This window comes from Manis javanica, chromosome 6 (genome assembly GCF_040802235.1).
Source record: "Manis javanica isolate MJ-LG chromosome 6, MJ_LKY, whole genome shotgun sequence".
Taxonomy (NCBI): domain Eukaryota; kingdom Metazoa; phylum Chordata; class Mammalia; order Pholidota; family Manidae; genus Manis; species Manis javanica.
The window spans coordinates 40,419,149-40,432,084 of NC_133161.1; the positions used below are offsets into that span (position 1 = coordinate 40,419,149).

Here is a 12,936-nt window from a genome sequence, read left to right on the forward strand (position 1 = left end):
AGACTCTTGAAGTGGTAGGATGCTCATAGAAGCTCAGTGGTCAGCTGTACTTTGCTGGTCATATGTAATTGAGATAAATTTGGCTCCAGCTATTGTCTTTGGTGCATCCAACACTCTCAGGATTTCTGCACACTTCCAAGAGCTTCTGTGTTCCGGGCACACAGGACCCAATTTCCTGTCATTGCTGGCCTCTCAATTTCCTTTTCTTCTCACTTGAAACAATTGACCCTTGAACAAGGTTAGGGTTTAGGGACACTGACCTACCCCCCACATCAACCTTGTGCAGTCATAAATCCACACATAACTTTTGACTCCTCAAAAATGTTAGCTACTAATAGCCTGCTGTTGACCAGAAACCTTACCAATAACATATACATTTGATTAACATATATCTTGTATTTTATATGTATTATATTCTGTTTTCTTACAATAAACTAAGCTAAAGAAAATAAAATGCTTTTCCAAATTGCCACAAATCTCCAAAAAGTTTTCCAATATATTAATTTAAAAAATCTGCATATTAAGAGGACCCACATAATTCAAACCCATGTTGTTCAAGGGTCCACTGTAATTCTATTTGCTTTTCTCCTAGTTCACCTGGATGCAGAACTCACTCCCTTTTTCTTGATTCCTATCTGATCCACAGAAGGGCCAAATGAGGGGAAGAAGGGAGAAGGGCACGTAGGAAGGGAAGCGAAGGGGGAGGGAGGGAGAGGAGGCTTGGAGAGGAGGACAATTCTGCCAACTTTATCACTATTTCACAGGGCTGGAAGGTCCTTCAGAGGCGCTGCCTTTGGCTCTCACTGGCCAGACATCTAGGTCTAACTTCTGTGTTCTCCATTTCTCCCCTTCCCCCATTCTCAAATCCTTTCCTTTGATAAATAACTAATACCAGCGCATTTCCTGGTTATTGTTTCCTACCAACCTAGGCCCTTCAGGGTCTCAGCTGTTAGGATGAGTTTCCTCCACCCCAGAAAACCCAAAATAACATTGTCATAAACAAGATATGCTTACTTCTGCCTCACCACAAAAACCTGGAGATTTGTAATCTAGGGCTGTTCTGAAAAGTAACTTTGATGCACAAACTCATCAGCTATCCAGATCTCCACAGCCTAGGCCTGGTCCTCTTCCCCCAGCTCTAAGGTGATGGCAACTGGAGGGAAGATGGAACAAAGAAGAAATGCAAACGGTACATGCCAAGTGCCTCTTAAGGAAGTTTCCCCGAACTGCAGACCTTGTGCTTATAAATTGCATTAGCCAGAACTAGGTTGTGACTCACGGTGACCTGCAGAGCAGACTGGGAAACGTAGTCTTCCTCTTGAGCATCTGTGGGCCCGCCCCTGGGCTCCATCACTATAGAAAGAGGGTAGGCATTCAGGTCTCTGCCAGACCGTTCAAGGCATTTTCCAAGAGAGGGACATTTGATACCCCAAATAGTGGGCCACTGCTAAAATGCATGTTTAGCCTTGCTAAACTAGAATTCTGTGTAAAGGCCCAAAGAGATGTCCTAGTGCTACCTGCTAATTTTACATGCAAAATATATGAAGTCTACAGATTGCAATTTAATCCAGACCATTCAAACTAGTGATAGATTTTAATTGGTATAATGCACATTAATACAGTAAACATTTATTGAGCACCAGCTGTGTACCATGCACCACATTCAGTGTGATCATCTACTCACTTAACGAATAACACCTAGCTCCTTCCATTAAAAGGCTCACAGCTGCATGCACCCAGTCAACCTTCATAAAGGATTTTTCACATCACAAAACCTTCAGAGTTTTGTTTTCACTTTACAGATCAGGAAGTCAGAGGTTCAGTAATAAAGTAGTGTGGAAAAAGTTAAGCACAGGATTAAGTTGTAGAAAAGGCGCTTATATCCAAGTCTTCCTTCCATGTTTGCTGATCTCTGCCAAGATATGTCCTTCCTGATGCTCTTACTTTCTCAACTGACTAAGCAAAAAGTAGATGGATGATTTGATAAACTTGTGCTTTTCATTGGGTTTTTATTCCCAGAAGATTTCTTATATATTTCTTGCATTTCTAAATGTTTTTGTTATATTAACACAGTTGAAGCTCTTGCAGGTCTTCCTGATCAACTTTAATATTTGCTTTGATTTACACCACACTGTTGGAATGTCATATTATTCTAAGATTTCATTACAGCTTTCCACCACAATCTGTAACCAGAAGATGGGAGGATGCTCTCCCTTGTTTCAGATGTACTGTGAGAAGCAGAGCCAAGCAAACTGGACCCTGTTTATCAGTCCCAAGGGGCGTATAACAATTCTAAGAACTGAGCAAAATTATAGGTGATATGGAACAGGTACAAAAGGCCCATAATAACGATTTTTTCTATCCCCTCTAAGTCTTCATCTTTCAAGCCTGTAGTCTCACATTTTGTTAAACCTTATACACTGTGTTCAAACCTATGAATCTTGTAAATTACATGTTATTTTTTAAAATTACCTCACTCATACAAAAACTAACTTTTGGAAGAAAGCAGAATAGGTCCATTTTACACAGCCTTTTCTAGAAGTAAAAATTGTGTACCTTCTGTCTTGCCAATGGGTTTCAGCCCTGGGCAAGTTTGCTATGGATTTAGTGTAACCAAAGAAATGACAGTAGAATGTTCTTGGGGTGAAAGGGTTTATTACCTGGCTTGTTCTCCAGCGGTAGGTCGAGCACTAGCATCTCTGCCTCCGCCCAGAGCACTAGGCCAAGCTCTCCATATAGCGCAATAATAGCTTATTGCCTATGGGTGTGGAAGCAGTCGCCTAGCAACAGGCCAGTTACATTATCAAGTGGTTTAAGTTCAGTGAGGATCCCGGCCATAGGAACCCCAACTGCCCCACAACTTCTCAAGGAAATTTTGTAAACACAAGAAAGATGTTACATTGACTGCAGGCAATTCTAAAATTGTAGTATTAACTGTTATTTCCTCTGTAACAAAAGTTCAGTAAGTGCCATACAATGTTATTTTTTGCAAAGGGACTTTCTAGGTACTTTCAAATTCCCAACAACCTCTTACTGCAGAGGACAAGAGGAGAAAGTTTGGTGTTAGGGGGACAGACAGCCTAATCAGATATGAATCTGACTCTGTGCAGATCTTCTTGGGCAGCTAATCCCACAATGAACAATTACTACCACTAGGTAGGAATTTACTCTTTGCCTTTTTCCTGTTCTGGGGCCTTAACATTGATTAATGCAGCCAACAGAGTTTGTGGTAGATACTAGAATCCAATTTGTAGCTGAAAATACACACAGCTAAAATAAATTTGCTGATTGTCGATGCAACCACATATTACAAAACATTAATATCCTTAATACATAATCTTATAAATCAAATAATAGGGACAATTGAAAAATGGACAAAGGACACCAATATGAAATTCACAAATGAAGCCATACATAGGACCAAAAACATATGGAAAGATATTCAACTTCACTAGAATCTACCAAAATTGCCTAAGTGATTAAAAAAAACTCATCAGCTTTGGGACACTTCTGGATAGAATTGATTAAAGGAAAAAATTTATTCATAATAGGAACATTTAAATTAACATAATTAAACCCCACAATATATACTTAAGAACTCTATGAATTACAGACTGTTTAAACTCAATCAGTGGGAACACAATGGAGTAGATGTATTTCTCCCCTTCCTTCCTCTAAGTACAGCCAAACTCCTGGACATTATTTATAAAGCAAACAACAGAAGACTCTGAAAGGTGGAAAGAAAAGGGAAGCCCTTCTAGAGAGCTTGAGACCCAAGGACCAATACAAGTTCTCGGGTTTTTTTGTGTGATATATTCTGGACTGGGTGCTAGAGAAGATGGTAACCCAGATATGCCAATTGCAGCGTGGAAAAGCTTGCTGTCTCCAGCCAAAGGACCAGAAAAGAGGCAGCCTAGCAAGACAGAAAACTACTAAATAACCACACCTTACCCCAGCCAAACACCACAGAGAAAGACATGGTCCCTCCACCACCCATACCAGCACAGGCCGATTGGGGAGCCTGGACTTCTACCCTTGACCAGCTGTGAGGAGGTGCCTTATGGTGTCAACAGATTCCTTGTGGGGAGCCTGGGCTTCCACCCTTTCCAAGGGGTAATGAGGCATCTGCTCCTCTCCCCACCAGTGTCTGAGGAAGACAAGGGGATGCCAGAAATTTCACCACCCTCCAGTAGTAAAGGCTTAGCCCCTGCCATCCAGGCTGACAGTATTGATCATTTGAGAAGCAGTAATGAGGTGCCCCCTCCCAACCAGACCAGTGTCAGTGGAAGCCCAGTGGGACGTCTAGACTCCCACCCCCACCCAGCAGAAACAAGGAGCCCTTCCCCTGCCTTTATGGCAATGGAGGCTGAGTGGGGAGCTGGGCTTTCACTCCCCAGCTGACAGGAACCACAGCCCCATTTCCCCCAGGCACGGTGTCAGAGGAGGCCTGCTAAAACAGATGATTTAAATAGGATCCAGAGACATCATAAATGTACATAATACAATTTTTTAAATTACATATCAAGAACCAGGAAAACCTCGACTTGAATGAGGAAAGACAAGAGATGCCAACAGTGAAATCACAGATGTTGGAATTATCTAATGAGAATTTTAAATAGCCATAACCAAAATGCTTCAATGAGAGACCACCAACATGTCTGAAACAAATGAAAAATAGAAAATTTTAGCAAGAGGACAAAAGACTCATGCTCATGAATAGTTTGAGGGAAACTATTCCGCCATCATCTTCAGTTGAGTCAAAACTGCCTCAAGGTCACTCCTCCCTTTAAAGGAAGCAACTGCCTCTAAGATGTTCTTTTTCACACTTACCCCCCTTTCACAATTGCCCTTCACCCCTTTATAAAGGAAAGGCATACTTTGTGCCGATCTTTCTACGGTTATTTTCCTGGGCTATAAAAACCTCCCAATACTAAAAGGAAAGGGACAATTCAAAGAGCAGTTTTCCTGGACTCTCGAGGCAGAATAACCAATCCTTTTCCAAGTCAGGTGACTTTCATATCTTTGCTTTCAGCCAAAGTGAAGGAGTTAGAAGCAATGGCAGAGCCTGCTAGTGGTCTCTGAATATCTCTTTTTTCGTTCCCACCTTTTTATAATAGAAACCTTGTGTGTTTCAGCAGGGTTTGTGGGTCATTCAACTACAGACTGCCTTTCCCAGCAATAAGCCTTGGGTGTGTGATTGAGCTCTTGCTGATGGGATGGGAGAAGTGATGGGAGAAATAATGTGTGCAAATTCTGTGCTTGGTCTTAAACGACCAGTGATGGGCTCCCCTCTTTTTCCCTTCCTGAAAGCTGGGTGCAGGGGAGCTAGTTATGACTATAAGGATGAGGGCCACACACTAGGTCACACCAGGTAGAAGGATCTTGGTCCGTGGGAATCCTCCATGTTCAGAACCACTTCTCTGCCCAGGACTGGTCCCCTCTTTCTAGATTGTCATATGAAAGAGAAACTTCTATCTTATTCGATTCCCTGTATTTTTGTTACTCATTTTTTTATAGTAGCACAGTATATATATCCTGCCTACTCCATCAGCTAAAAGGAATTGAATTTACCATTAAAAGTAATCTTTGGTAGATCATTTGGAAGTTCAGAGAGTTGAGTGACGTTGCTATAACAAAGCTCCTTCCATTTTCATCTAGTTAGGTTATCTATAAAATGAAAAAAAGAAATAGAATTGATGTTGAACCATGCCTCATTCTAAAAATAAATATGTGTCCATAGATAAACCAATTGATAAAAAGCTAATCCATCTCATTAAGAAATCCATTTCCTATAAAGTTTTACTTTTTACATTTAAGTTTTCAGATGTATAATATAGTTTTGATCTTTTGTGAACTAATGTCATATTTAGTTCAAAGTAATTTTTAACATTTAAAATCTTAGTCACAGAACATTTAAAAAATTCCATCCCATTTTACATATACTTTGCTCAAGCATTAAAATATGAGTTACATTAACATAAAATTATGAGAACTGAAATAAAAAGAATGCTATAAAATCTCCATAAATACCTTATTCATGAATATTTAAATAATGGGGGAGGGGATCAAATTGCACTTGCAGTTAGATTTATTGATTTTTAAAATAAAGTGAAAATTTAATCTGAGGTGTTAATATGTCCAATATGATGGAAATTACATCCTTTGCCACTTTTTTAAGTTCTAATGAAAAATTTTAGATATCAACTTGAAAATAAGAGCAGGGGATATATATTGTCTTAGGGTTTAGACTTTTTAAGGTATGTACTCTTCCCAGTTAGAGACCAGGGCAGGGTTGCCTTGTCTGCTATGATGGGCTGTGCTGACTTCATACTTGAAACAGCTGTGCAGTTGTTCCACATTGCAGTTGCCCCAGCCTCCACATGGTTCCAATTGGCCAGCATATGAACGAGGAGCAGGGCTCCATAGCTGCCACGTCCTGCGCGATTGCACAGGCTGAGTGCCCTCCTTCTTCAGTACTCACAAAGCTCCGCTGACGGATGCAGCCTGCTGGGGTGGGGTCCTATCACCCGCCCTTCAGCCTGCTCCACAAGTCAGCCTGCCCCAACTGTTTAGCCTCCTTTGCACCACTCTCCTCCGGTTCTCCCTTACCTTTGGCTCTTTCTCATCACTGCAATAATATACTCATGCCCTCCTTCAAAAATGTCCTTCCTTCAAATTTCTCCACCAAACTATTGGCCCAATTGTGCCTTTCCTCTCTCGGTTCAATATCCTGAAGTCTCTCACCACTCTTCCACTCAGTATTTCATTCTGATTTTAATTTTTAAGGTGTTCATAAGTCCATGTACATGAGCAACATGAAAATATCCTCATTGTAAACATACCAAATAGTCTAAAAGTAGAGTTAAAAGTCAAAGCATTCTTCCATCTAAAACTGCTCCCAATCTCTTTCCATGGCCCTATCCCTTAACAAAATTTGGTGTGGCTCCTTCTACCCTTTTATCTAGGTATTTACATGCACATATGTTACATACATAGTTTCATATTCATGGCATATCCCTTTACACACAAGCTGTTCTGGAAAATTTTTCCAAATACATATATATATGGTTTGCTTTCTTTCTTGAACACTGCATGGTGTTTTGTAAAAAGAGTGCACCATAATTTCCTATTAATTTGTGCAGATTATTTAGAATGTTCTTCCCTGTGGATGGACTTCCAGGTTATTTCTATTTTTTCCCTTTAAAAACAGTATCGTAATGATCAAAAGCATATCTTTGCTCACCTGCACATTCATTTGAAGAGAGTGGCAAGGAAGGAGGTAAAGCAGCTGGCATTTGGTTCTGGGGAAAGAAGGCAGGCGACACATCTGAATTCCTTATAAATGTGCTGAAAACTGGACCTGGTTAATAATGTTAGTTGCTGGGAACTCACTTATCTGTGGAATGCTCTTAGAAGGACATGGCTGGTTAAAGATTGCTCATGGTAAATAAACTTAGAATTTATGGATTTGTGAGGCAAGACTCCTGGCAGAAAAGTCACAGAAGCTGTATAATTACCAGAGTATAAAATGGCAATGTTTCTCACCTAAAGAACCTCACATGGCCCAAAAACCTCACATGACATCTTACCTACTACTCTGAGCCAAGGAACGTACACAATGGGTAACAAAAGAACTGGCGGGCATACAGGATGTTGCAGACTTCTCCCTGCTTCACCAGGGACTTGATTGCTTGTGTTCTTGAAATTATGAGTGAAGCTTTACTCGGATAAGATCTCTGATAGGTGTGAGTCTGATGCTGTGTGTTAGCACAGAGATTATTGGAGTTTGCCAAGATACCATCCTAACTGTATCAGTTTCAATTCTCACCAAGAGTATGAGTTTCTCACCAATATTGACTATAGTTTCACCAATCTGAGGGCCAACAACCCACCTGCCATTTAAATTTGTATTTTTCTGTTTATTTATTGACATTATTTTTATGTTTGTTGGTACTTTGGATTTGTGTGTGTGTGTGGATGTAATTTCTACTAATACTATTTGCCCCTCTTATTTAGGTTAAATTTTCTTTTTCTTATGGAGAAACAGCATAGTGTAATGGTGAAATACGTGGATTCTGGAGTGCCTGAGCTTGAATCCTTGCCTGGTACTTGCTATGCATGTAGCCTCAGAAGTTTCCCAAGTTTTAGTTTTCTCATTCAATGCCTATTTAGTAAGGTCATGTGTAGATTATGAGATAATCCATGCAAAACACCAAGAACATTGCCTACATAGTAAATGCTCAATGACAGCCAGTCATAGGAGCTCTTTATATATTTTGCACATTAACTCTTTATTAAATACGTTGTGAATACTTTTTCCTTGTCTATTGCTTGTGTTTTAACATTATTTATAGACATTTATCAGGCAGGAAAATTTTTATGGTATCAAACCTGTCATTCTTTTCCTCTATGTGTTTTGTTATAACCTGATTTTTCAACTGAACCATTTAATTGAATTGACTGCTCCAAATTTTGGTTCACATTTTCTTTAACTGCCTTATGATTCTGTGATCAGAATCCTAAGATTCTTCTTTGTCTCATCAGACATGACTCTTGTACTTCTTCCATGGAAGACAATCATTAGCCACTCCTTTTTCACTTTTCTCGTAAAGAATACATTGCTTTTGTTCTCACTGCTTTCCACATCATACTCCCTGGATGATCTTATCCACTCTAATGGTTTTAACAATCCTCCCTCAAGGCAGATGACACCTAAATCTTCATAGTCGTATTTTCCCTGTTTATGAGGGATTGCTAAATTAATGTTCCACAATCACCTTAAATTAAATTTCTTCTAAAAATGAACTTTTATGTACCATCTAAATATATACTAAGGAATGGTCACTAAGGGAATCTGTTGTGCTTTTTTCTTTAACTTACAACAAACAGCATGCATGGGATATTTCTTATAAACAAAAGAATAGAAATACGTCTATATGCATAGACTCTCTCTAGGACACACCAAAACTGGTAAAGGTGGTTGTAACAAGGGAAAAAGACACAATTTGCACGTTCTTTGTGCCTTTTGAGTTTTGTACCAAGATATGTAATGCCTATTCTTAAATAAATATGAGTCCATAAATAAATAAAAGAACCCTCTCATCAGTCCCATCAAACCTAGGCCCTACTTTATTTAGCTAGTGATGTCACTTATACACTCAGTCTCAGCTAAGCATCCTCCATCTCCTCAAATGCATATACAAGTACCACATTGTTGAAAGCCTCAGAAATGGATCTTTCATCTACCTACACATTCAACAATGATCCTAAGAACACATAAAAAGCTGAGCAGTGGGCTAGAGATGAAAAGATCACCATCAGAAAACCCCACAACCTAGGGATGCAGAACAGCCACACTGCACATTTAAATAGTATTTCTTAAATAACTGAGTCCTTCAGTCTTTTGCAAATATTTATTTGGGTAAGAGAGCATAAAATATATTTTTATAATACACAGAAGAAAAAATATTTGAATAAAAGATAAAATGACAGAAGGTGACAGAATTTAGTGTTTATAAATGAGGTCATCAATAACAAACAATTCAGAGAAGAAATTCAAAGTGTATTTGAAAGTTGAAAGCATGCTTTGTAATATTTTATAATAAAAAATAAAGTATTAAGCTTTAAAGGTCAAATGTGACTTAACAGTTTTCAAATGGGCTTCCATGGACATGAAAAAAAAAAGGTGAACTTTGGCAAGCAAAGTGTTATTCCATAGCAGCTTGGTAAAATTTACTTTTTTTTATTATAAAGATTTTTCAGTTTATATTTGTTCTTGTTACAGGAGCAGATAAAACTAATATGCCAGTGTGGAGTCTGTTAAGCTATAGAGCAAAAATAATTATTTTTAAAAGTCTGTGTTCTATGAAATGTGTACCACACAGCATCTATAATAACTGAATAAATGTAAACCACATGATTATTAACTCTCCTAAATAAAACACTTAACCCCCAAATCTCACATAATATCCTCTATGTCCACATCTTTTGTTTGAAGGCAGCCTCAAGCTTTAAACTAATGTATATTTGCTACTTAAAAAAGTTCTTATCTCCATTACTAAAAATGTTTGTGTAAAGTCCCTTAGAAATTTTTTCAGTACTCTATTAACAAGATATATGATGATCAATAAATGATCACAACCTTTAGGAAAAAAGTACAGAGGTTAGAGAAAGGATGCCCAAGTCGAAGCTTTCTGTCTCTAACCCCTATAAGACCTTTCTACTTCAAGACTCACAGCTCTAAGAAAACTCAGTATTTCCCACTTAAAAAAAAATACTTCTTTATGAAAAACTGAATAATTGGGTTTCTAGGAAAATGAGGCTTTAAATTAAGCTTTAGCAGAATCAACTATAATAAAATTTCTCCCAATCATTTATGAATTAACAGAAGAGAAGTCAGTTGAAGTTTTACATACAAAAGATATAAACACTGCATAATATATAGTGAATATTGGCACATACCCTTTTGTATTTAAAGCATAAAATGCAATCAGCAAGTCTGATGACATAGCTCAAAAAACCTCTACATGGCACAGAAGCTTCCTAAAGTTTAAGGCTTTCCTATAGGTTTGTAGCAAGCATCAGGTTGCCAGAGGCGAACATCAACAAGAACTTGATTGAGTTTTTGCATCCAGAGATCCCGCTCTTCCTTGGTATCTGCAGAAAGCCAGTTCCTATAGGAACAAACAAACAAAAGGTCAGGATCCTTTTCCCTATTCCATACCTCCCTATATTCTGCTAGGCAAAACAAAAAGCAAACAAGAAAAAAGCTTAAACAAACCAGGAAAATGAGTTACTCTTCACCATTTTTAATGGATACTAAGCAGAAACCCCAAGGTGAGCTGCTTCTTCAATTACAATAAAGGAAAATTATCCCTGTAGGCTGGTTAGCAGAATCATAACTCACACTGACTATAGCAGGTAAGTGATGGAGTTCTACACCAAAGATGGTAAAGTGGTCTGGCATGGACAAGGTGTTTGGCACTGTGCTAAATAAGCATGTCTAATTTCTACTGTCATTCTGTGGGGTTTATTTTTCCCTTTTGACACAGAATTTAGAAGGCCAGCAAAATTAGTAACTTGCCAAGGTTACATTTGCTAAGTCACTGAGTCAGGGTTTGAACCTAGTTCTGCTGACTTTAAAGCTCCAATGTATACTACTGTCTCCCTGTGTGATAAAGCAGTTCTGCTTCCAATGTGCATACTACATTTCAAAGTGGACAATAATGATTAGAAGAGAAATCTTTTGCATTGAAGGAGGAAAAAGACAGCAAGTTGATTGCTAGAAACAAAATGAGATATAGTAAATTTAGATACAAGATATAGGTCAAAAAGACCCAACAGAGAAACAAATAAGGCAAAGGTGAATGCAGAACAGCAAAATGTTTATATTCTGGAAATTATATGATATAAAAAGTAAAATAAATTTTAAGAGTTACTAAGCAAAGTTACAGACTCTGCCAAGACTGAATTAAGGAAGCAACACTCTTGGATAAAGAAGCGCCCACTCAAATGATGAGAATGTTATGAGAAAACTACGTGCAAGTAAAGTACAGAGAAATTATAGCAATGTGTGATTTAGTGATCTCTACTACAGGAGAAGATAAAAGGAGAAGTCTAGAAGGGTCTATGTAGCAGGTAAGACACAAGATTATATGAAAAATATGAGTAATGTTTAAAAGGGTTAAAATGTTCTGTTGCAGTCAGAAACTACTTGGGTACTGAATTTTGGTTGATGCCCCCAACTGTCGCCATAGACAAGGTAACTATCAAACAGAATTACTATAAATACATTCTGCCTCTGCTGTCCTTTCTGACGCCATGACTATGCAGGAAGGCCCTTGGAGTGAGTGAGTTCAACTGAATTAATCTGGAAGTAATTTAGATACCAAGAATTTCCAATGAATGGATCTCCTATCTATTTTAAAACAAATTGGCAGTATCTGGGCAACTCTGTTCTATTTTAATATGGTGTCTCTTGGCTGTAGTTTTCATGAGTTTCACATCAGAAACTCATGGTGCCAGTTCTACCCATCTTCCTGTATGCAATATTCAGCAACAGCTTGATTAATAGAGATTTTTGTCAAATTCGAACTTTTGCTCTAATTCCAACTTTTTATGCTTTAGTTGGTCTTGAAGCCTCTCTGGGTCATTCAAGCAAAAGAATCGCTCTTAGTCTCTTAGCAATAAACTTTTGCATCTCATACATAAACTTAGGGCTTAAAAAAAAAAAGTGATACTCCCAGTAGTTTCTTCTGTTAGTTTCCAACCAGAATTATTAGACTGCAAAGGAAGGGATATGTAAAGTCTCTTTAAATAACACCTTACTTGTTAAATACATATGAAGTCTTCAAATTAAACTCAAAGTATATTAACTGACTGCCTTGAAAACAGCTATACTGTATATTGGAAAACATGATATATATTGAATGTTATACTTTTCTTAACTGTATTTAGTTATTAGATTATTCTTTTACTGATGTGTATGTGTTTTATTTTCTCATTAAGACTGTACCCACTACAAAGGCAAGAAATATCTCTGATATTTCTTAGAGTGAGAAGAACATAGTGGAAAATCAATTACTTAGCTGGCAGAAATATTTATAGCCCAATACATACTTGGTGACACAAAGTGTGTCCCTGCATTGACTGACAAGAGTCTCTCGGTCATCTTCTCTCTGTGGTCGGACAGTAATTAATTCAAAAGTGTTGCGTCTTGCACAAAACTCTCTGTTGGCTGGTTCTATCTGATGACTGGTACAATTGGCCAGATTTATCCTTCCTATGGGATTCTTTAAAAGCAAATTTTAAAAAATTATTGGTAGAAAATAAATAAGACCATTTCAGCAGTATTTAAGAAATTGTTACAAAATTTAAAAACCATTAATTTGAAAGTTCAACTTTAATTACATGGGTTTAGAGAAACATTTAATATTA

The 12,936-nt window shown here is 37.9% G+C and overlaps 1 protein-coding gene across 4 annotated transcripts in view; it reads right to left on the reverse strand.

Moving 5' to 3' along the window:
* Positions 1–9,389: 9,389 nt before the first annotated feature.
* The window catches only part of ANLN (anillin, actin binding protein), a 125,403-nt gene continuing 121,856 nt past the window's right edge, over positions 9,390–12,936 (reverse strand). For 3 of the 4 annotated variants that reach the window (XM_073238600.1, XM_036990528.2, XM_036990529.2), the window contains 2 exons: positions 12,619–12,791; positions 9,390–10,673 (listed from right to left, as the gene is read on the reverse strand). In XM_073238600.1, coding sequence (XP_073094701.1) covers positions 10,550–10,673; positions 12,619–12,791 — 297 coding nt within the window. In that variant the 3' untranslated portion in view covers positions 9,390–10,549. The remainder of the gene's footprint in view (positions 10,674–12,618; positions 12,792–12,936) is intronic. The other variant, XM_017661439.3, reaches the window with a different exon arrangement.